A 25,008-nucleotide genomic window follows, 5' to 3' on the forward strand; every position below is an offset into this window, starting at 1 on the left:
CCAGTGAAACTTTTCTAGTGAGTAAATCAATAAACATTTATTAAGCAACTACTATGTGCCAGGCACTGTGCTAAGCCCAGATGATACAAAGAAAAGCAAAACACTGGTTTCAAGGAGCTTTCAAAGTCTAATGGGAGAGACAACGTGAAAACAACTAAGTACAAACAGGATATAGACAGGACTAATTGGAAATAAGCAACAAAGCGAGCCTTGGTGTCAAAGGGGATCAGGGAAAGCTTCCTGTAGAAGGTGGAACATTAGGTAGGACTTAAAGAAAGTCAGGAGGTGGAGATGAGGAGGGAGCGAGTTCCAGCTGCGGGAGACAGTCAGTGAAAATGCCTGGACACCCTGGAGAAGAACATTTATAAATAATGACATTTTTGTGGAATTGGGGCTAGTCTCCACTTTGGAAAGTAATTACATCAGACTGCAAGACTTCAGAATTCTGATCAAGGTGCAACCAATCTTGATTGCAGAGACCTGGTGGAGAAGCATGCCTCCCTTCTAGCAGATGGCCGGTAGACTCTAGGTGTGGCACAAGGCAGGCAATTTCAGACACTGATAGTGATTTGTTAGAAGGCTACTAATTTAGGCACGGGTTGTCTCCCTGAATGAATGTAAACTCCAAAGTAGAACACAGTGCCTGGTTCCTAGTAAGTACTTAATCAATATCGGTTGATTGGTTGATTCTGTTGTAGTGGGAGGAGAGTCACTGGGAAGTGGTATTAATATAAAAGAAAAGACATCAATACAACATTAAAAACAAATTGGAAAAACTAAGATCTGTATCCCAAATACCCACTAATTCGCTTTGTGCATGTGTGGATAATGCAGCGAATTGAATGTACTTCTCACTGTGTGGGAAATAGGCCAGTAGGGTTCATAATCACAGGATATCCAGATCTCAGAGATGCAAACCTAGGAGGCTACTGAGTAAGTCTAACCTGTATCTGGATAGGAATCTTCTCTCCAAGGCATTAACTGCTCACTGAACTTCTGCTTGAAGGTTTCCAGTAGATGGGGCAATCTACTGCTTCCAGCCCATTCCACTTATGGGTAAGTCTCTTAATAAATGCTTGTTGATTGATTAACTAGGGAGATTTGCTTTATTTTAAGGTTAAATCTGCCACTTTGCGACTTTTCCATATTGCTCCTTGGGGCAATGCAGATTAATGGTGCTCCATCCTCCATTTGACAGCCCTTCAAAAATACTGACACATTGAGCGAAATGCTAGGTTCAAATACTAGTTATTACCTATTCCCTGCTAAAGGTAGACATATCTTCAAATAGCAATGAAAGGAAAAGGGCTCTTTGCCACGGTCATTGGTTAATTTCAGTGTTCCAAACCATATTTTCAATGTCTACATAACGAACGGTGAGTTGAAGTGATGCTCCCCTCAGTAGGATCACTGGGGATTTTCAAAGCACTTCAAAATATTTTTTAAAAATCAGCCAATTTTTAAAAGAGGAATAAAACCCACAAAGGTTATTTTCTTTCTACAGATCGAGCTTTACCTTTTCAACTGCCGGATGCTCTTCGCTGGTTACGCTCGTTTTTCTCGATTCGTGTTTTGACCTGCTCAGTCTCCTGGACACCTTCTCTCTTAGCAAAGTGGCGTAGCCAATGTGTTCATAGATAGGGTTTGTTGTCATTTTGGAAATGTACTCAGAGGCTTTTGTTTCTATGTACAGCGTGATCAAGCCATCTGTCACCAAGTCATGGATGGATTCAAACCTCTTCTCTCCCACAAAGTGTTTCCCATCGTAGAAAAGCCGGTAGTTAAGGGTCTGGTTTCCAAACCTGCATATTTGAGAATGAGAGAATTCATTAGCAGCCATGATGAGAAATTCATTATTAACAACAATGAGCCAGACAGACATGCAAACAACGCTAGCGTCGCCATTCATCTCATCCTCAAAGAGGAACCACAGTATAGGCCAGTTCCAACTTACAAACAACATGAGGGCTGGTCTAGAAATAGCCAGAGGTACAGAGGGGGCAGGGACTTGTTGCCATTACTGTAGGCTACCCTACTGCTTCTACAGTATTAAAACCTCTGTGCTCCTCTGCCCCACTTGGCACACCCATCCTCCTGCCTCTAGTCCTGGGCTTCTCAGTCACGGGGTCCATGGAGTTAATACCAAGGGTCTGTGACTGTCATTTTATCTTTATTTAGCTCCAACACAATATGCAGCATGAATGCCAGCATAATAAATAAGCAAATATCCCTTCTGTGGACTGAATAAATAATATGTCTCACACATATATATGTCAGACTATTTTTCAAATGTGTGAAGATGCTGTTGGGATAAATGGAACACACATTCATTTAAAAGCAGGAATTGGTACAGCAAACAGAAAAGTGGCCTCAGAGTCAGGAAAACCTGCGTTCAAGTCCTGTTAATGACTGAAGGGAGCTCAGCTGGCCCTAGCTCCCCAACCACATCTTCCTGCTGTGCCGTGGCTACCACTCCTGCTGGACAGCCTTCTAGCTCCTGCCCTGGGGCCATGTTAACTGGCCGCCTCCCTCTACCACCCAACTATGCTCCTTCCTTTTGTACTGCTTGCTTTGACACCAACTTCGGGTCAACAGAACCATTGCTTAAGGAAAAGGATGTCATCTAATTGCTCTATGACCCTACTCATCACCCCTCTGCCTTTACCTTTCCTTGGCCACAATTCTCCTATACACATTGTCTTTCACTATTAGAATATAAGCTCCTTGAGGGCAAGAATGGCCTCACTTTTGTATTTGTATCTGCATATGCTCAGCACCCTGTCTAGCACATTCTAGGCTCTTAGTAGGTGCTTTTTCAATTCATTCACTCATTCATTCATACTACCTATATGACCTCTGGGCAAGTCACTCAATCTCTCCATGCCAGCCAGGAATTCTCTCAATACTCGAAGTTACACAAGAGTTGCTGACCTACATTGGTGGAGGGAGTCCTCACTCTGGGAGTTTCTACCCTGATATGATCATGGGTCTGGATATTACAGAAATGCACTGATAGGTGAAGGGTCTGTAATTTCCTCAGCACAAGGAACACTGGGGCGTGCAAACACCACCCCACCCCCACCCCCCACTGAAGATCATAGCTTGTCTATGACTTAGTAGATAAGCCCTAGGGAATTAATTAATTACCTTCATAAGGGATTCTGAGTGACTTATCTAACATCACACAACTACTAAGCTGTCAAAATTTAGTGGAATTTGGGGGCAGCGAGGTGGCACAGCGGATAGAGCACTGGCCCTGGATTCAGGAGGACCTGAGTTCAAATCCAGCCTCAGACACCTAACACTTACTAGCTGTGCGACCCTGGGCAAGTCACTTAACCCCATTGCCTAACCAAACAAAAAAAAATTAGCGGAATTTGAACACAGGTCTTATTGACTCCACGCCCAGAATTCTATCCACTACATGGAGAAGCCTCATTAACAATCAACAGTGACTTCAGAAAAGAAGTAACAAACATAGTAAATGACTCTCATTTCATTGTTGCCAATGTCACAAAGTTTACCTTAGCGCTAACGTGTAGCAGCCGGGCTGTCGCTGACTTTCTCTGAGAATATAGGCGCCCTCTGCACCCCCAAGAAGCTCATCAGCTTGCTCGCGAGAGATGATCCCGTGAAACCTACGAGAGGAGAACATTACAGCGCGAGCCACCAAGGTCAGAACGGAGCGCAACAGCTCAGGCTCACTTACGCATTGAGGCCGACAACAGCTGTGGGGAGGTGATGACCTGGGGCAGGTTCCCCACCCTCTGTCCTGGTAGGTCATGCTCTCAAGTGGGGGGGGGAATAGCTGTGAAGTCGAATCACCCCACCTGAGGTCTCCCTTGCTAACGGTGACAAAGACAGGGGAAGGGTCATCATCCCTGACCCATCCGGGCATTGACATGTTAGAGCAAGAGCCGGACGCTTCAAAGGTTCAGCTTCCAGCGTTGTTCCCCAGCTACGCTTCCTCCTGTGGCTAAACGCTGGGGTCCTTTAAGTACAGGTTTTTTCGCTGTGCCCCTTGAGCAATCCACTTCCCTGCTCTGAACCCCACTTCCCTCATCTTCCTTTTTGGTGAGGGAAGAGACTGATTCTCCTTGGCATTTGTATGTAGCACTTAATAAATGCTTATTGATTAATTGATTAGCAAAATGGGATAATGATATCAGTTGAGAGGGACAGCCTGAGGTATACTGACTCTGTGGGGGTGGGCAAGTCATTTAACTTCTCAACGGACACCCCCACCCCAATCCCCAACTCTCCAAGGCTTTTGGTTGCAGAACGGTTGCTCATCTGCATAGGCAGAAGAGTATTCCTCACTGGGAGTTTCCTACACCCTTAAAATGGACACCCACCCATGCCCAAGCAAGAAAACTGTCTGTATCCTCCCAGGAAATCGCTGATGGAGAAATAAGGACCCACTGTCCCCGCAGGGCGGCTTTTGCTGTTATCTTCCTTGACATCAGATTGAAAGCAGCATCAAAGGGCCAGAACACAATTCTTTTTTCCATTTCTGTAAAGATACCAAAGGCATGCGCGAGCTGTTCATCGGCCATCCCTCACTCTCAAAGCATGGCCAGCCCAGCATCTTTTTCAGTCTTTGGGGACATCCTGTCTCCTCAGTCTCCTGGGCAGTTTGTCCTTTGCAATGGGCTGCAGCCCGCCCCTACCCATCATGCACCTCTCCATCGCCCTTTGGGTGAGCCTCAACTTTAATTCTTCTGAGGCTAGAGTATTCATAACCTCACAGGAAGGATGTTGGTGTTAAAAACATGGGAGAAGTTTGGGGCTCATTAAATGTGTTATACGCTTTCTCAAAGGCAGTCCACTTTGCTGGCCTCCTGCTGCTCCACTCTGGACCCAGATCGTTTTTTCTGTGCAGCGCCTGCCTCACACATATGTACCGATAGACCTCTGCAGGTTGTCCCTCTAACTGCATACCATGGCCTGGAGAGCAGGCAAACACTATGATCCCATTAACGCAGCCCAAGGTCCCACCAGCTCCTCCCATGGTTGCCTCCTGTGAGTTTGTATTAAGTTGAAACCCCTTAGCTGTTTGCTGGTTCATTACAATCCTGAGGTCTTTTTGTGGTTAACTCAAACGCCAAGGTCTTCCTTCATATGAACACTTGTGCTGGGTCTCCTTCTTCTGTACCTGTTCAATTAATGTTTTGGAATCTAAATTCACAACTTTGTATCCAGCCTTGATCAATTCAGTCCTAGTTGTTTCAGCCCACTGTTGCAACTGGCTAAATTTTTTTTTTCCTCTGAATTCTGTAGTTTGAAACGGTGTTTTTTTTTTCTGTTAAAAGTAGGACTGTCTATCTAGGATAGGCTAAAGTGATTTTCCTCTAAGAACTGGTTTCTTGATCAAAAGTTAAGTTCCTGTAGGCAGCTAGATGTAACAACAGATCTCACCCTTGATCTTAAGTCAGGAAGATCTGAGTTCAAATCCTCCATTAGATGCTTACTAATTGTGTGACCCTGGGCAAGTCACTGACCCTCTCTCAGCCTCAGTTTCTTTATCTATAAAATGGGGATAGCACCTACTTCTTCAGGTTATTATGAGGACATATTTGTAAAGTACTTTACAAACTTTAAAGAGCTATATAAATACTAGCTGCTATGATTATTCTTCTTTCAAAGTGTGGGAAAGCATTCTATATCCTATTTGTACCTGTCACTGCATTATTGCAAGCTTAGTCAAATCTGCCTAGAAACTGCTAAGGTCAGAATTTGGTCTGGGGACATAAATAAGTTTTGGAGAATCCTTGGAACAGGCTCCTCCCATTCAAATTGTCTTGGATTCTCTTCTGTCCTATTAGCTCAATCCTCCAATGGGTCTATGGTCTCATCAGTTCAGGAGTTCCCTCCAGTGATGCAGACTGTGGTCCATTCCCCCTTGTTCTCCCATAGATGGCCCTTTCAGTGTGGTGGAGACCTTCTTTGCTTTCTCTGTGTTTCCAGGGTACCTGTCCACCCGCCTGTCAGCCTTCACTGTTGCTACATGACTTCTTGTCCTAGCCTGCCATCTTTTATTCCCAAAGAATTGGCTTTCCCTCCTAAAAGCATATCATCTGACATTTTGATGTGGGAGCCTTTGGTATCTTCATTCAAGTTGTTCAGAAACACGAGGGAATTCAGAACCTCAGCACTGGGGATCCCTGAAAGCAGCTGGGGATGCTAGGGAAGAGAAAGCTCATAGGGAGCATGAGAGCTGTCTCCAAGTATTTGAAGGGCTGCCATGACAGAGGGCAGACTTGTTCTACCTGGTCACAGAGAGGGGAATGAGCAGCCGGTGGGGGAGGGGGAAGTTGCAGGAAGGCAAATTTAGGTTTGATGTTAGGAAAACTCCTAAAAATGGAGCCTTCAGAAGGAGAATGGGCCACAGTGGGAGACAACATCGTCCTCCTCACCAGACGTCTCTAAACAAAAAATAGGCAAATAGGAAAATGTCAATAATCGCTGACCCACTGGATTACTTTCCAATCACTACAACATCTGTCTGAGAATAATCCAAAGATGGATTGAGGAGATCAAGAATGAAGGAAACAGCAAAATGCAGCGGAAAGAGAATTGGATGAGGAAGCAGAGAGAATCCTGTTCTGTCTGTGCCCCTCACTTGGGAACATCACTCAAAGACCCTTGGTTCTCCATTTCATCTTCTAAAATGGAGGGCGTGGCCTAAAGCCCCAACTCTGGAGTCAAAGGAGGTGGTGCCGATACACCCTCTGATACTGGCAAGCCAATCTCTCCCAGCCTCAGTTTCCTCAACTTTACAATGAATTTCAGGTCCTTTCATACTCTAGACCTGTGATTCTAGGATCAGCCTGCAGGGGCACTGCAGAGAATTCTTTGGTTCAGGTCGGAGCCAGAAGAAATAAAAGCTCCCTTTCCTATAGTGCTTCAGGGTTTGCAAAGATGCTTCGCTACTCAGTGGAGTTCTGCCCTGGTCATGCTGCCCTTGTGCCCCAAGATAGCTGATAAGATTGAATGGTAATAATTACTATTATAAAATTCTCATTTATTTAGTACTTTAAAGTTCACCCGAAGCAGCTAAGTGGTAGAGCAGATAGAGCAATGGGCCTGAAGATATGAAGATTCGAGTGCAAAACTTGCCTCAGATATTTATTAGCTGTGTGAGCCTGGGAAAGGTACTTAACCACTGCCTGCCTCAGTTTCCCTGATTGTAAAAAAGTGAACAACCTCCTGTGGTTGTTGTAGGGAAAACTGAAATCATACCATAAAGGACTTGGCACAGTAGCTGACACAAAACAGGTCCTTAATAAGCACTTGTTTCCTTCTCTTACGTACATTATTTCATTTAGGCCTCACAACCACTCCATATAGTTGGTGCTGTTATTATGATCCCCATTTTATAGGTAATAAAAAATAGAATTCATATGGAGCTTTAAGTTGTGAAAAGTATTTTACAAATATTGTCTCTTTTTATCCTCACAACAGGCTTAAGAAGTAGGTGATATTATAACCATTTTACAGATGAGGAAACTGAAGCAATCAGAGGTTACGTGACTCTCTCAATGTTACACAGCTAGTAAGTGTCTGAAGCTGAATTTGAACTCGGGTCTTTCTGACTCAGACCCAGCATTCTATCTACTGAACCACTTAACTGTCTTCGATGGCCTCTGAAGTCCCTAGAGTCAATGATAGCTACCTTCAGGTAAATAACCAGAAACGAGATGAAGCTCAAATGGAGAAATTCTGGTGACAACAGCATCTCCTTGGATATGGGTGCAGGAGTGGGGCCCCTGTATTCCTCTCCCACCTTCCTGCCTTCTAAAGACACTTTACTGGAACCATGGGCAGCTCTGATTAGACCAAAGGATTAGTCATGAACAAGTGATGATGTGAGATAAAACCCATGGAGGGCAGGCCTCCTTTATATGAAAACAAATCTTCCTGAGAAGAGGATGGGTCTGAGTTTACCGTGGTGTGTCAGTTGTATGGCCTTGCAGGTTAAACTCTGGGAGGTGTGGTGGGGTGCCCGAGTGATGCTCCAGGCTGAAAGTCAAGAGGCTGCATGGCCCGGGCTCAGGGCTCAAGGCCAGCTTTCAAACCCAAGTCATTTGAGGCTCTGGCTGAATTCTCCAAGGCCACAGCAGTGAGGTTATAAAAATGTAAGTGCTCTAATTAGAGAGAGGCTGCTGAGTTAGGACAGGTAAGTGGGCTATTAATCATGAAGGCACGACTGGCTGAGAGGAGGAGGGAGGGAAAGAAGCCCAGGGTTCAGCCTGAAACATGGACTTGAAGAGAAATTCCCCCATTAATTCCCAAAGGGTAGAGCTAAGAGGGCAAGTGATGAAGGATGCTCTTGACTCTTTGGTGGAGCTTGGGCTGGCTCTATGGTTCTAGCACCCCAATGTGACTGAGAGGGGCACATAATACTAATTGTATTCACTCACATTTATTCGGTATTTTAAGATTTGCAAAAAACTTTACATGCCTGATCTTCTGAGGTAGCTAGGTAGTAGAGTAGACATGGACACGGACCTGAAGACAGGAGAGACCTGAGTTCAAATCTTGCCTCAGACTCTCAGCTGCACGGCGGTGGCCAAGTCACTTCACATCTCGGGAACAGCTTCTTTATCCTTAAAAAATAAGGGAGGGTCACCCCTGATATCCCCTAAGGTCCCATTCCAGCTCCAAATCTATGATTTAATGCTCAATTCATCCTCATAACAACCTAGTGAGGGAAGTGTCATTATTATTGTTACTTACTATTATTGTTAACATCATTGTCATTATTACTTGTAATAATAGTAGCTAGAATTCAATTATCCTTATTTAAAATAATAATAGCTAGCATTTTTATAGCTCTTGAAGGTTTCCAAAATGCTTTACATAAATTATCTCACTTCATCCTCAACACTCTGCAAAGTGGGGGCTACCATTACACCCATTTCATAGGTGAGGAAACCAAGGATCAAAAATTCAGTGACTTGCTCAAGGTCACAGCCAATAAGTGTCTGAGGAGAGGAATTGAACCCAGAGTCGCTGATTCCAAGCCCCTCTCCAGTGGGTCACACTGGGGGCAACATAGAGGCGGACAACATGAAACCAAAAAGCTTCTGCACAAAGTTAATGCACCTAGGAAGAAGGGAAGTAATTCAGTGGGAAAAGAACAATCTTTGTAACAAAATTCTCCGATAAGGGTTTGGTATTCAAGATATATAAATAATTAACAGACTTCATATATGTGTGTATGTATAGAAGACAATTCATATATATGTATGTGTACATATCCATGTATACTCACACACACACAAATCCTGTGAAGTGGTTGCTTTATTTGAATTTGCACTACATACTTCCATTGGATTGGGACTACGTAATTATAACTTCAAATAATGCAAATTTAAAGACATTTGACCATTTCATGGAATTCCCTATTCATACTAATTGGGACATAGCTGTATATATGTGTGCATGTGTATGTGTGTGTATGAAACGGAAAGCTATTCTCCAAGAAGTATTTAAAAAGTACGAGCAAATAGGTCTCAAGAACGCAAACTATTCACAATCATATGGAAGAATAAGCCAAATCATCCAGAGAGAAATGCAAATCAAATGAACCCTCAGAGTTCACCTTGTATCCTGGAAATTGGCAAAGACAACAAAAGATGAAACCGATCAGTGTCAGAGGGGATGTAGGATGAGACGTACACTAGTACACTGTTGGTGAAGCTGTGCATCGGTATAACCATTTTGGAAACCAATATGGAATTACGCAAATAAAGTGATGAAAATGTCTATGTCCTTTGACCCAGAGACTCCATTACTGGCCTTCTGTCCCATGGACGCCATTGATAAGAAGAAAGTCCCCATATATACCAAAATATTTATAGCAGCATATAGCAGTTCCAATCAGAGCACTTAACATTTTTTTAACCTCAGTCATGTGGCCTTGGAGAATTCAGCTACAGCCTCAAATGGCTTGGGTTTGAAAGCTGGCCTTGAGCCCTGAGCCCCAGGCCATGAATCCTCCTGACTTCTGTTTTATTTCTTCTCTTTTTATACGAGGAAAGAATTGGAAACAAACAAAATAGATGCCCATTGATTCAGTAATGGCTAAGTACATAGTGGTATGTGAATAAATGAATGGAATATTATTGTGCTATAGGAAATGACAAATGGGATGAATACAGAGAAACATGGAAAGATCTACATCAAATGATGCTAAGTGAAGTTAGCAGAGCTAAGAAAACAATATACACAATGATTATGACAATGTAAACAGAGAGAACAACACAACATAAAAACAAAAGAAAAAGCTGCAAAATTATAAGGAATAAGCATGGCTCAAAAGAAGAAATATGAAGAGAGACCGCTATGCCTCCCCTTTATAGGAAAGGAGGTCCATAAGTATTGTACATTATACATATTTTTAGACTTTTTCAATATATTGATCAGTTATGCTGATTTTTTCCTCTTCTTCGTCCAACTCCTCCTCCTCCTTCTTCTTCTTTCTTTTTCTTCTTCTTCTTCTTCTTCTTCCTCTCTCTCTCTCTCTCTTTCTCTCTCTCTCTGCCTCCCTCCCTCCCTCCCTCTCTCTGTCATCTTTAGAAAAGTAGTATTTGCTATATGGGATGCTAGGGGTGGGAAAGGAAGAACAAGGATATTTATGGTGATGTAAAAACAAGACATCGATTTAAAAAAACCATAAAAAACCACACAAAGGCCAGCACCCAGTGTCTATTTTAGCAGGTACCAGCTGAAATGTCAGGAAACAACTTCCTAGCAATCAGAGCCATGAGAAAGTGAATGAGCCTTCCTGGAAGGCATGGACTTCCCCCTCCTTAAGAATCTTAAGCAAAAGCTGCCAGATTGAACACCTGCAGACTGCTGTTGCTGGGGAAGCAAATGGAGATACTGAGTGGAAAAGGAAAGGGAGGGAAAGGAAAAGAATGTTATTAAGGCAAGCCAAGGGAAACCTTGATTTGGGTCTTATACGGTTACATGGTAGTGACGAGGCTTTTTCTGATCATCCCATCTTCCATCGGCTGAACAGATCATGAGATCATAAGATTCAGGGCTAGAAGGGAACTCAGATGCCATTTTGTCCTCCTATGTTCTCATTTTACAGAAGAGGAAACTGAAGCCTTGGGAGGTTGAATTTCCTTCCTAAGGTCACACAGGTCCTACACAGGTGTACAAATAGGTTTTGAACCCAGGTCTTGGGACTCCAGAGTCAGGACTCTTTCCCCCATATCATGCGATTCCCATTGCTCTCCTGACTCTGCATTCCTCTGTACAAGTCCCCAAGAGGAAACTGAGGCTCAAAGAGGTGCGGTGATCTGCCCAAGGTCATACAGACAGCAAGCGTCAGAGGTGGAATCTCCATTGATTTAACTGCACTTAGACAATCCAGAGTTTTACATTAAATTTGAGTGAAAATGAAATAAAGGATTACTATCAGCCCTCAGTTATGGTACAGGGGCCATATTAAAGTCCAGAGGTAGACAACACTCAGTCATTGCCCATTTTGAAAGTAACCTGACATGAAGCATTTCCCCTTCCAACATTAATGGAAAGAGAACCAGCACCTGCATGCCATAAAGTAAATTTAGTACAAAGAAGTCTGATTACATTTACTCTTGATTGTTAGTTTCTTATAGTACGGCCACTGTGAAAAGAACCCATAAATTCTAGGATATTTCAATATTTAAGAACATACTGTATGACACACCGACTGATTACATTTTAAGTTATTAAAATAAAAAAAAAACAGTATAATACGTACTCTCTTCCATAATATTTTGGTCTGTTCTCCACCTATATTGAGAGAGAGAGAGAGAGAGAGAGAGAGAGAAAGAGAGAGAGAGAGATCCATTAATAATGCATTGGAATTCAAATCAGGGAGATTAAAATACCATTGAAGTAAACAAGGCAAGAATTCCAATGGCAACTTGATCACATTAAGGATCTATGGACTTTTTATACAGCTGACTGTAAAAAGAATGAAAAATATAACATGAGCAGCTTTGTTATTGAGTCATTTTTTCAGTCGTGTCTGACTCTTTGTGACTCCATTTGGGGTTTTCTTGACAGAAATACTGGAGTGGTTTTGTCATTTCCTTCTCCAGCTCATTTTACAGATGAGGAAACTGAGGCAAACAGGGCTAAGTGACTTGCCCAGGTTCACACAGCTAGTAAATACCTGAGGCCAGATCTGAACTCACAAAAAGGAGCCTTACTAACTGTAAGCCCCACATTCCATCCACTGCTCCACCTAGCTGCCAACCTGAGCAGCTTACAGATGCAGAATCAGGATGGTGGGAAGCTGTCATGGACCTAAGGAGCCCCTTTCCCTTGCCTCTGAACAGGGCTGCCTAAAAGGAGCTGTTTGTCTTCTAAAAATTAGACTAGAATCATTCAAGGAAAATAGAACACCACAATTAATGTCCCTTTCATTTCAACAGGAAAAAAAGGATAATTATATTCAATTATTAACTTGATTTTATAGAATAAAATCCAAATTGTTCAAGCATAAATAAAACTTAAGTATCTATTTCATTTTTCATCTGATTTTTCCATTATAAATTCACAACCAAACATGGCAATAATGTTTTTGTTCATGTTAATACTGGTGTTTCACTCATTTTATTTTACCTTATTTTCACTATATTTTATTTTTTTTTTTGTAATTCTTTTCATTATTGCTACCTTTTATTTTAGACCATGGTGCTTCTCTTTAACCCATCCCTACAATGGAAAGCCTTCCTAGCAACAAAGAAAAAGCATCTAAACAAAGCCATTTGATACAATGACCACACTTGATTATGTATATCGCATTCCGTATCCCTCCCCACCATTGAAAGCGGGAAGGTATGTTTCCTTATGAGGTTTCCAGGACCAAGATGGTTGGTTATAATTCATTAGAGTTCAACTGCTTTTTAGGGTTAGGATTTACATGATCACCATCATTGCCCAGATCGCTGCGACATTGTAGGCTCCCAGACTGAGGCCTAGAGGGGGCCTGTCTTGGTCAATCCTCTTATTCTACAGAAGAGGAAACTGAAGTCATAAAAGGTTACATTCCTTTCTAAAGGTCACGTAGGTCCTACACAGGTGTAGAGAGGTTTTGAACTCAGGTCTTGGGACTCCAGAGTCAGGGCTCACCCCCCCCCCCGTGTCACATGGATTCCACTGCTCTCCTGCCTCTCCTTTCCTCACTCTGCATCCCTATGTACAAATCTCCCCACATTTCTCTGCATTCCAGAGTATTCATCCTTTCTTATAGCACAGTCACATTCAATTATGTTATAGGAGCAGAGATTTAGACTTGGAAGGACCTCAGGGATCATCGCGTCCAACATCCTCACTCTATAGCCAAGGAAACCGAGGTCAGAGTGGTTAAGTTACTTGCCCAAGGCCACAGATGGGGCCAAAGATGTGGAGGGATGAGATCTGAACCCAGGTCATCAGACTCAAAATCCAAAGTATTCCCCTCTGATGTTACTGCCTCCCTATCTAGAAATGCCTCCACCACTAAAGCTTAATTCATGCCCAGCAGAAAGTGGGATGGGGATTACCCTGGTAAAGGGAAACCACTGAAGAAAGAAGGGGCTGAAGGCTCTAAAGATGAATGTCTCAACTTCATGAAATCACGGAGGGAAACCTTGCTTCCCAGAAACAACCAACATACACACTCATCATCTAGGCATTTGCAAATATGTACTCATTTTCCTGTGCATATTATGAGGAGAAACTGCTGAGCCACAAGAGGGATTTATGGTCCTGCATATCCAAAGTACTGATGCTTGTTTGCTCAGCTTCATTTGGAGAGGGAGCGAGATCTAAATAGAATCATGGACAGACAGATGTAGCAATTTCCACGGAGGCATTTAGTTCATCACCTGATTTCTCCCCTTGCCAGGAATGTCTTACTAGAGAGTGGAGAGTAAATGGGGAACTCATTTGCATTTGAAACTCTTTTTCAAACTCTTTTTTCATTTCAAACTCTTTCATTTGTATCACCTGATTGATTTTTAAGGTTCTGTCATCCTCTGATGAACCTGTCATTTTTTATTCCCCACTAAAAGAGATGTCTGTGACAATAAGGTATTGTGGAAATTCAAATAAAGGAAAGCCAAGAACTGCAGATATTTGCACATATCTTGAGGTAAGTAGCTTGGTCAATGTTTTTAGAATATTAGCACCTGCTTTGCTTCCTAGTATGGTATTTTGCACATAAGACACTCAATAAGTGACTGCCAAATTTAATCAAGGCACTTCTTCACCTGCTCTCCCCCCCCACCTCAAATAAGCATGACTCCCCCTTCCAGTGAATTTGTGGAAAAGATAACCCACTTTCTTATGGTCAATAATTTAAACTTCAAGTGATTTCAGCTAAGGGGGCATGAGCGCTATCTTTCTAAATTTAAAGCCCTTCCTTCACAATCCGGCTCCAGTCTGCCTTTTCTGACTCATTCTACATGCAGCCCCTTCCCTCTCCAACACTATGGTCCAGTCAAACTGACCTACGTCATATTCATTCTCCCATCTCCATGCCTTTTCTCAGGCTCTTGCCTATTCTGGGATGTACTCCCTCCTCACCTCTGCCTCACCAAATCCCTAGCTACCTTCAAACTTCTGCTCAAGACTACCTCTTCCATGAGGCCTTTCTTAATTCCTCAAGGATGTTAGTACCCACTCCCCCTGAAAACTACAGTGTGTTTACTTTGTATGTAGATGTGCATATAGAACGCAAGCTATTTGAGGGCAGGGACAACAGTCTCTTTTTTGTCTTTTGACTTTGCAGTACCTACTGTAGTGCCAAACACATAGTAGGTGCTTTAAAATGCTTGCTGATTAATCAATTAAATGAGCCATAAAACATAAGCCAATTCTGTCTCCTTTTATTCTCCTCTTTGCTTCAATGTAAAAGATGACCAAGTGATCTTGAAGACTATTGGTTGCTTTTCCTTAGCTAATTATTCAATTGACAAGTATCTATTGTGAACTGACTATGCTCAAGACATCATGCTAGGTGTTATTCATGAGTCAAGAGCAGGTCTATGGATGGGGGCAGGGACAAGGTCAATAGAATGCTGGTATTTTTGACACAAGGAAAGATTTGAAGATTTGTTGACATGGACAGAGAGAGTGGGGTTGGGAGTTGAAGGGAAAGCAGATGATTTTGAGGTCAATGTCATGCTATTGATTTACATTGAGCTGCCTGGTCATTAAAAACCCTGGGTCTTTTTTCACAAGAATTGCTGGCTAGCCACATCTGCTCCACCCTGTACTTGTAAAGTTGACTTTCTGAACCCAAGTGGAAAGACTTTGTCTTTATGTTGTATTTGCTGTTCCTCATACACAGCACTCTATCTCTTGACTGTGCATTTGTCCTGCCAGGCTGTTCCCCATACTCTCCCTCCTCACCTCCCATGCCTATCTTCCCAGGCTTCCTTGAAGTCCCAGCTAAAATCCAGTCTTTTGACAGAAGTCTTTCCCTAGTCCCAGCCCCAGAAAGCATTCCCCTAACATTACCTTTCAATTACACTGTATGTACGTAGTTGTTTCTCCCATTAGACTGTGAGCTCTCTGAGGGCAGAGACTGCTTTTTGCCCTTCTTTGTATCCACAAAGCTTAGCACAATGCCTGGCAGATAGTAAACATTTTAAAAATGCTTGTTAACTGACTATTAATTTTTGTCTTATTAGACTCATCCCATATAACCACACCCATGTATATATGTAAATGCATACATATATATACCAACATATTTCAGTTGTGACCATTTTTTCTTTATATCCCAGCATTTAGGATAGTGCTGGAAACCCAGTAGACACTTACTAGATGCTTCTTGAATGAATGAATGAATGAATGAATAAATGAATGAATGAATGCCTGACATTGACCTGAAATGCCATCAAAGAATGAAAAAATAATTTGAAGAGCTAACAAAAAAATTTTGGTAAACAACACTTTGCCACAGGAAACCATTCAAGAAAAATCTACGAAGGCAAATAAATTCCTGGGGGAACTGAGGAAAGAGAAAGATCAGTGTGGATGGGTTTGAGCGATCTGGGAAGTTGATAATATAATGAGGAGCTGATAATATAATGGAAAAAAACCTGAGAGTGTCTGCCTACAGGGAGCTTGTTGTGTGCATGTGTGGGAGTGTAGAAGTGAGAGCAGATTTGAACTTAGGTCTTACTGATTCTAGAGCCAGTGCTATATCTACTTTGTCACCTAGCTACTTCTGCTGTTAAATGAAAACTATATTTAGACAGAAGGGAAGATTAATCTGTAAATGAGTTTATTTTTTTTGTAAGGTTATTCCCGTAAAGGTAAATGCAAACTCATGTTCAATGAAAGGTAATTTAATGAAGATTGCTGAGTCCTCTGTAAACAAAGTTTCCTATTATTGAAAAAGACAGTTTTTCTAATCTCTCAGTAGCTGGTAAATGTTAAGTTTTCATCTACTAGAATTCATTAAAAAGGAAAAAAAACAAATTTTAAAGCCTTTTACATACACCAGCTAGAGCACCGATTTTCCCTCAGAATTCATTAAGTGGAGTGGAGATGTTTTTGAATCGAGCTTAGACTTATGAATGTTGAGTCAATTTAATTCTGAGGGAAAATATGAGGATTTCACTTCAAATTAGAAATTCTGGTTCCATCTTGAGGATGGGAGAAAAGGAAGGGACAGAATGGTAAATTACACACTAGAGACACAGTAACTCAGTCTGGAATGAAAACGTGCAAAACCTAAAACTGATTGTTTGCTTTTCACCCAGAATCTGCTTCTTGTTTTTCTTCAGACCTTTCCCTTGAAGCCTTCTGGATCTCTCCAGAGTGAAGAGGAGGCAGCTTGTTCATTGTCTCCATTGGAATATACCCCAACAATATAATAGGATGTTATTGTGCCCCAAGAAATGACAAAGGAGAATGGCTTGAGAGCAACCTGGGAGGATTTCTATGAACTGATGCAGAATAAAATGGGCAGGACCAGAAGAACTGTTTACACAGAGGCTGCAGAAACCTTGTAAAAGAAAGACTTAAACTCTGATCGGTGCAATGGCCAATTACGACACTAAAGATCGATAAAGATGTGCTAGATGCCTCTTGACAGAAAGATAACCCACTAGACTGCAGAATGAGACTTGGCAGATATTGCCAAGGTATGGATTGACGATACTAATTTGTTACTAGGGGGGAAGGGTTTTTTTGTGAAAAACTAAGTATATTTCCCTTCATCCTATCCTACCCCCCCATTTATTTTATTCTCTGTTTTGACCCTGTCCCTCCTCAGAAGTGTTTGCTTCTGATTATCCCCTCCCCCAATCTGCCTTCCCCTCTATCATACCCCTGCTCTCTTGTCCCCTTCCTCCCTTATTTTCCTGTAGGGTAAAATAGATTTCCATACCCCATTGTGCATGTTATTCCCTCCTTAAGCCAAATCTAATGAGAATAAGATTCACTCATTCCCTCTCACCTTCCCCCGTTTCCCCTCCACTGTAAAAGCCATTTTTTTGTCTGTTTCATGTGAGATGATTTACCCCATTCTTACCTCTCCCTTTCTCCTTCTCCTAGTATAATCCTCTCTCACCCCTTAATTTTATTTTCCAGATATCACCCCTTCATCTTCAACCCACCCTGTGCCCTCTATCTATCTCTATATCTATCTATCTATCTATCTATCTATCTATATATATATATATACATACATATAATTTTTCCCTCCTACTACCCTAATACTGACAAAGGACTCATGAGTTACAAATATCATCTTTCCATGCAGGAATGTAAACAGTTCAACTTTAATAAGTCTCTTATGATTTCTCTGTCCTGTTTACCTCTTCATGTTTCATTTGAGTCTTGTATTTGAAAGTCAAATTTTCTATTCAGCTCTGGTCTTTTCACCAAGAATGCTTGAAAGTCCCTTATTTCACTGAATAACAATTTTTTACCCTGAAGGATTATACTCAGTTTTGCTGGGTAGGTGATTCTTTGTTGTAATCCTATCTCCTTTGCCCTCTGGAATATTATATTCCGTGCCCTTCGGACCCTTAATGTAGAAACTGCTAAATCTTGTGTCATTCTGATTGTGTTTCCATAATACTTGAATTCTTTCTTTCTGGCTGCTTGCAATATTTTCTCCTTGACCTGGGAACTCTGGAATTTGGCTACAATATTCCTAGGAGTTTTCCTTTGGGGATCTCTTTCAGGAGGTGATTGGTGGATTCTTTCAATTCCTATTTTGCCCTCTGGTTCTAAAATATCAGGGCAGTTTTCCTTGATAATTTCTTGAAAGATGATGTCTAGGCTCTTGTTTTGATCATGGCTTTCAGATAGTCCAATACTTTTTAAATTCTTTTTTTTTTTTTTTAGGCAATTGGGGTTAAGTGACTTGCCCAGGGTCACACAGCTAGTAAGTGTCAAGTGTTTGGTCTGAGGTCAGATTTGAACTCAGGTCCTCCTGACTTCAGGGCCGGTGCTCTATCCACTGCGCCACCTAGCTGCCCCTACTTTTTAAATTCTTTCTCCCGGATCTATTTTCCAGGTCAGTTGTTTTTCCAATGGTTTATTTCACATTCTCTTCTATTTTTTTCATTTTTTTGGATTTGTTTAACAGTGTCTTGATTTCTCATAAAGTCACTAGCTTCCAATTGCTCCATTCTAATTTTTAAGGAAGTATTTTCTTCAGTAAGCTTTTGGACTTCCTTTTCCATTTGGCCAATTTTGCTTTTTAGGGCATTCTTCTCCTCATTGGCTTTTTGGACCTCTTTTGCCATTTGGGTTAGGCTATTTTTTAAGGTGTTATTTTCTTCAGTTTTTTTTTTTTTTGGTCTCCTTTAGCAAGCTGTTGACTTGTTTTTCATGATTTTCTTGTATCACTCTCAGTTTTTCCTCTACTTCTCTTACTTGCTTCTCAATTCATATTTTTCTTGGAGGCTTTGTATGTAGGAGCTTTGACTTTGTTGTCTTCTTCTGGTTGTATGATTTCATCTTCTTTGTCACCAAAGCAAGATTCTAGGGTCTAACTCTTTTTGTGCTGCTTGCTCATGATCCCAGCCAATTACTTGAGTTATAAACTCTTTGTCTTAACAAAGAGTTTATAACTACTACCTTAGTAGGAGTCTGTTTCCAGTGTGGAGAATGTACTGTTCCAAGCTTTAGGGGTTTTGTGCAGCTGTTTTCAGAGATACTTCTAGGGACCTGTAAATTTTCAATTCTTCCAAGCGGCTATGATCAAGGGCAAGGTGTTTACTCCTTTCCTGGCCTGTGCTCTGGTCTATGAGTGACCACGAGCACTCTTTTCTGTCTTGGAACTGTGAGGAGGATTCTCTCTCCACAGCCACTATAAGCTCCACCATGCCAGTGCTCCTCCTTGCCCCAGGACCGCAACCCAGAACTGTGACCCAGATCCAAGCATGGGCAAAGCAAGAGAATCCTATACCAGCAGAGAGATCCCTGCAGTACCCTTCTGATCAGCCACTTGATTCCCCCTCAGTCTCTGGGCTGGAAGCTCTGGAAGCAGCCATCTCCCTGGGGCTGAGCTCAGGGACTGGAGCTGAGACCACCGTACTTCTCTCTCTCACCGCAGACACAGACTTTTCCCACTGACCTTCTAAGTTGTCTTTGGTGTTCATGGGTTGAGAAGTCTGGAAACAGCCACAGCTGCCCGTGATTCAATCCTCTGAGGCCTGCTCCAGGTTCGCTGAGGCCTGCGTACCCATGTCAAATTGTGCTCCTCTCCCCGCCTGGTGTGATATACCTTTCCGATCAACCATCCAGGTTGTCTTCAGCTGGAAATTTGTTTTACTCTGTCTTTTTGTGGGTTCTGCTGCTTTAGAATTTGTTTAGATCCATTTTTATAGGTATTTGGAGGGGCTTAGGGTGGGGGGAAGGGTTTTAAAATTTTTTTATTATGAGTAAAGAGTGGGAGTGGTGAGGTGATTAAATAAAAAGGAAAGATCATCAGTGAAACATTTTAATAATTTTTTTTAAGACAGAGCAGAGGGAAGTATTGGAATAATCAAGTTAAATTTAATATATACTTTTAAAACTATAAAATAATATATTTGTGAAGCACTTTGCATACCTTAAAGTGCAATGTAAGTGCTAGCTATTGCTCTCAATAATAATATTATTATTATATTATATTATTATTATAATATGATTATAAACCAAGTTGTCCTAAAGGATATGAACAAAAGTCTAGTTAAATAGTATGCTTAGGAATGGATGGATGGCAATATGCACTTTTGGAGAAGATACTTTTACCAATGAGATCACAGATCGATGAGTGTAGTCATGGTGTCATTTACAATCCTTTTCCTGTTCTTCTTTGGGTATGGAAATGCTCATGTTTGCTGACATCTGTCAAGTCATAATAATTAAAAATATGGCTCTGGAATCTCATGGCTATGGATACCCTCTCTAATATTACACATTGGGGAGCTACGTAGTGCCATAATGCAGAGAGTGCTGGGCTTGAAGTCAGGAAGACTCATCTTTCTGAGTTCAAATCCAGCCTCAGATACTTAGCTATGCGACCCTGGGCTAGTCACTTCACCCTGTTTGCCTCAGTTTCCTCATCTGTAAAAGAAGCTGGGGAGGGAAATGACAAACCACTCCAGTATCTTTGCCAAGACAGTAGGACACATTGAAATGACTCGACAACATTACAGATCAAAACCCATCTATGCCTCCCCATCCTGTAGGACTGGACCTTTGTTTATGTCCTTCAATAGTGTCCCACTGGGCGTACGTACACTGAAGGACTGAGGACATTCTTTCTTCCCCTTCCCACCAAGATCATCTTGAATTTCTTTTGGATGTATTCCTTCAAGTACACGCGTCGTCTCTCCTAACAGGACGCAAGCTCCCTAAAGGCAGGGATCCTTTCATTTTGGTCTCTGTATCTCCAGCTCCTGGCACAGTTGGCACTTAATAAATGTTGGGTGTTTGACTGATCAGCCTGATGCCGCGGAACTAGCAGTGGTGCACGAGGGCTGGCCATCCCTTCTCCTTCTCTTTGCCACCACTGAGGGGTAACTGGCCATCTTTTCTTGTTTGTTTCCCTGGTCAGACATTTCTCTGCCAACATCCTTTACACTGCTTTTCTCGTGCAGTTACTTGTTTATAACGTGTCCCAACTTGTCCACACCCGTCATGCTTCTCCCTCGGCCTCTGGGCAACTGTCAACATTCACAGACGGCGGCATTCCATGACTTGCCGACATAGCACACAACAGGAAGAATACTGGTCTGCAAAGATAGGCTTTTTCATCTATATAAATATTTATAGTGCTTCTTTTTGTGGTGGCAGGGCCTTAGAAACTAAAATGGGGAGACTATGAATTGGGGAATGGCTAAACAGACTATGACATATGAATGCAATGGAATAATATTATGTCATAAGAAGTGGTTACAGGGATACTTTCAGAGAAATCTAAAATGACTTTGCATGAATTGGTTCAAAGTGAACAGATCCAGAACCTCTGATAAAGTAACAACAACGCTGAAAAGATAAATGACTTTGGAAGCCATAAGAACTCTGAGCAAAGCAGTGACTAACCATGATGCCAGGGGATGAGTGATGACACCTGCTACCCTCCTCATGACAGACAGGTGATGCAGGAGATACATTTCTTGGTCATGGTCAATATGGGAATTTGTTTAGCTTGACTCTACATATGTTACAAGGATTTTATTTTTCCTTTATTTTTTTCCCCAATGGATGGGAAAAGAGGGAGAGAAAATAAATACTTGTTAATGTATATATATGTGTATATGTGTATGTGTGTATATATATAATATATGTTATACACACACACATACACACACACACACACACACACACACACGAAACAAGCCTTTGTTTCAAGGAAAGCTTAGCATCACCAAGGTACAACACAGCTTTCCAAGCACTCTATGCCATTGTCCTCCTGGTCAATGCTGGGCCAGCTTTTGCTCCATTTGAACCATCTAAGGTATATACACCAATGGGCACACTCTCTGTGGGTCATCCCTCCAACTGCTTGCCATAGTCCGGACAATGGGCAGTCATCTAGACCTTATAATTCCATTAATGTAACCTAACACGAGATGCTCCCCTTGGAAATCTTTCCAAAGGAAGTCATTAAAATAAAACAAATTTTGCTAACTCCAAAAACAAATAACTAAAGGAACGCGATAAAAGGACTAACTTAATAGGAGGTAGGGAAAAGGAAATATCTGTCACTCAGACTTGAGAAGCCAGATTCTGTTTTTAAAAGGCAAAACAGTGCTTTGAACTTTTGTGGAAGCAGTTAAGTGCAAAAGCAACCCTCACAGGATGGTCGAACACAGAACCAACCACAGGAAAACCTCAAGAAGTCTCATTGGTGGGGGAAACTCCCTTTTGACTTTGGAAGAAGGTAAAACTCATTTTTAAAAAGTGCTTTTATAACTTTGAAGTTTTATGTCCCTACCCCTTGGATGGAGAGCAGGGAGGAAGGAGGAGAGCAGCTTGTAGTAGAGATTCAAGTGTGGCTAAGAGGAGGAGGGAGTGTCTGCCCAGCCAGCAGGCAGCATAAGCTTTGAGAGCTAGGAAGGGACCTTTGAGTTCAACATCATCCTCTCCCCGGAATCCAATAGGGTAATTAAAAGTAACAACTGATATTTGTATAGTCCATTAATGAGCCTCACAAAATCCTACCAGGTAAATACGTTAGGTCTTATTTTCCAGGTTTACAAATAAGGAAGTGGGGGCCCAGAGAAGGTGGGATTTGCCCATGGTTACACAGCCAGTGGCAGAGACTGGATTCCAGCCCAAGTCTTCCTAACTTGAACATCAACGCTTTGGTCATTATGCCACGCTCCTTCCATGGTTCCAAGGTCAAACCATAACCTATAACTTATTCTCAAATCAAAGCCATAAGTCTATAGAGTCATTGATCTAAGGGTTAAGGGAGGAAAACAAGATTTGAATCCTAGAGCAAAGTATCTAAAGAGCAAAGAGAACATGGAGTGAGTCCAGGAAAATCCCACAGAGGGTGAAGTGCAAGGCATTGATTTTCTTCACACGGAGAATTCATCTGTGGGAGCCTCATTCTTGAGTCACAGTGTGTTAGTAACTCCCCACCTCCCCATCCCCAAATCAACTGAAGCAATAAGGCAATGCAGCCGGGGGCTCGGACACTCTCCCTCCTTCTAGAAGCCTCTCTGGAGCCCAAGGCTCTGTGTTAGTGGGCTATCATTGGAAGAAGTCTTTCTCTCACTTCAGGGTATATAAATGGGGCACAGGTTTCCATGTTTTTCCTCAGGTGCATGGCCCTTCTAGTCTACCATGTCAATGAGGTGCCTTGTTGCCTTTGTGAATACAAGATCTATTAGCAAGTATACTCCTCTCATCTATTCATGATTAGTGGACACAGGCAGAGGTTCAGGGATACAATTCTGATTGAGGTGGGTCCAATGCAAAAAAAAATCCAGGGAAATAGATTAGATGCACAGCGAGACAGGTAGTCTTGAACCCAAATCTTGGTGCTCACTACTTGCATGCCTTGAAAAGATCTGATTTGTCAATTTCTTGAATGGTTTCAGGCAACTAGCCAAACCCGATCTCTGCCACATGAAGGCACCCCAGCGGTGATGTGTCAGTCAGTTTTCCATTTACACAGAGCTTTGGCTATTTGCAACGGTAACAAACCAAGTTGATCTAGGTAGCCTCCAACTCCTCTAAGTAGACATTGATCATTGAAACAAAACCTGGGTGAGGAGAAGAACAGGGAGGGTAGAACCATAGAGTGAGTAAAAGAGTGAAAAAGAGTATAAAAATAAGTGAACTGTTCTACTAGAGGAGAAATTTGTGGTAGGCATTAAAGCTTTCATTTTCAATTCAATTTTAGAAGTCCTTCCTTGTGCCAGGCACTGAGTATACAGGAATGAAAACCATCTCACTCCATGACATATGGGCACTAGTGAAAGGATGAGGGATGCACAGCCTGAAAAGGAGAAGAACTAGGGGATGTGTGATATACAGTATCATCTTCAAGATTTTGATGGGTCGCATGGGAGAGAAATTAGCTTTATTCTGTTTGGCTCCATAGGGTGATACATTACAGAGAAATTTAGGCTTGATATGAAGAAACACTTCTTAATGATTGGAACTGTCCAAGAATGGAAAGGGCTACCTCAGGGAGTGATGGATTTCCTCACATTTAAAGCCACTGAGGAAAGGGTTGTAATACTTTGTTGGGATTGTTGTAAGGGGGGGTGGATTACTTTTTAGGAATGGGTTGGACTACATGACCTTTAAGATCTCTTATAACTTTGAATTCTGTGGTTCTATGACATCTTCTAAGAGACCATGTAGCACCAGAAATACTGCTCAGGGGCGTTCTATTAGTGCACTCTATCCATCCAATTGAGGGCAACATGTCATTGAGAAGGGAATTTTTACCTAAAGGGCAGTGAGATAAACTGGTGTCTCTAACTGAAGATGAGAGGGAAGATACAGTTGGAAAATATCTTTAAGGAATAAGCACATGACTTTAGAGGCAAAAGGGTATCCAGCATAAGGCAGGAAATGAACCACCATCAGAGTGCTCACAGCCACTAGGATGACGTCATACACCGGGGTTGGGCAGGCCTCCAATGGAATCCAACATCATTACTAACCACGGATAAGGGGAAGGGACTCAATGCTGCAACAGGGCTTCCCAATGAAGTCCTAGGTCTGAGCATGTGCCTCCTAGGACCAAAACAGACTGGATATACCAGCAGATTCCATAAAGCCTGCATGACCACCAAATTCCTGAGCGATGACATATAATGTTTTCAACAGGCCCACATTTAGCGAAGAACTGGGAATGAAGTGGATGTCCATCAAGTGGGGAATGGTTGAACCAACTGTGGTAATGGATTATTGCCTCTCTGCCAGAAACAATGAATGTGAGGAATTCAGAGAGGCATTGAAGGAGTAGTTTGAACAGATGATGAGGGAAGTCAACAGTAGAAGAAAAACAATAACTACAACAATGTCAATGGA

General features: G+C 42.0%; 1 protein-coding gene across 1 annotated transcript in view; it reads right to left on the reverse strand.

The window, feature by feature from the left end:
• The window catches only part of LOC114050588 (beta-chimaerin), a 291,310-nt gene that overhangs the window by 79,241 nt on the left and 187,061 nt on the right, over positions 1–25,008 (reverse strand). Inside the window, exons 4-6 of the mRNA XM_027872402.1 lie at positions 11,762–11,793; positions 3,525–3,638; positions 1,517–1,802 (exon numbers count right to left, since the gene is read on the reverse strand). Of these exons, the coding sequence (XP_027728203.1) occupies positions 1,517–1,802; positions 3,525–3,638; positions 11,762–11,793 (432 nt within the window). The remainder of the gene's footprint in view (positions 1–1,516; positions 1,803–3,524; positions 3,639–11,761; positions 11,794–25,008) is intronic.

This window comes from Vombatus ursinus, unplaced genomic scaffold (genome assembly GCF_900497805.2).
Source record: "Vombatus ursinus unplaced genomic scaffold, bare-nosed wombat genome assembly UNPS02014799.1, whole genome shotgun sequence".
NCBI classification, from domain to species: Eukaryota; Metazoa; Chordata; class Mammalia; order Diprotodontia; family Vombatidae; genus Vombatus; species Vombatus ursinus.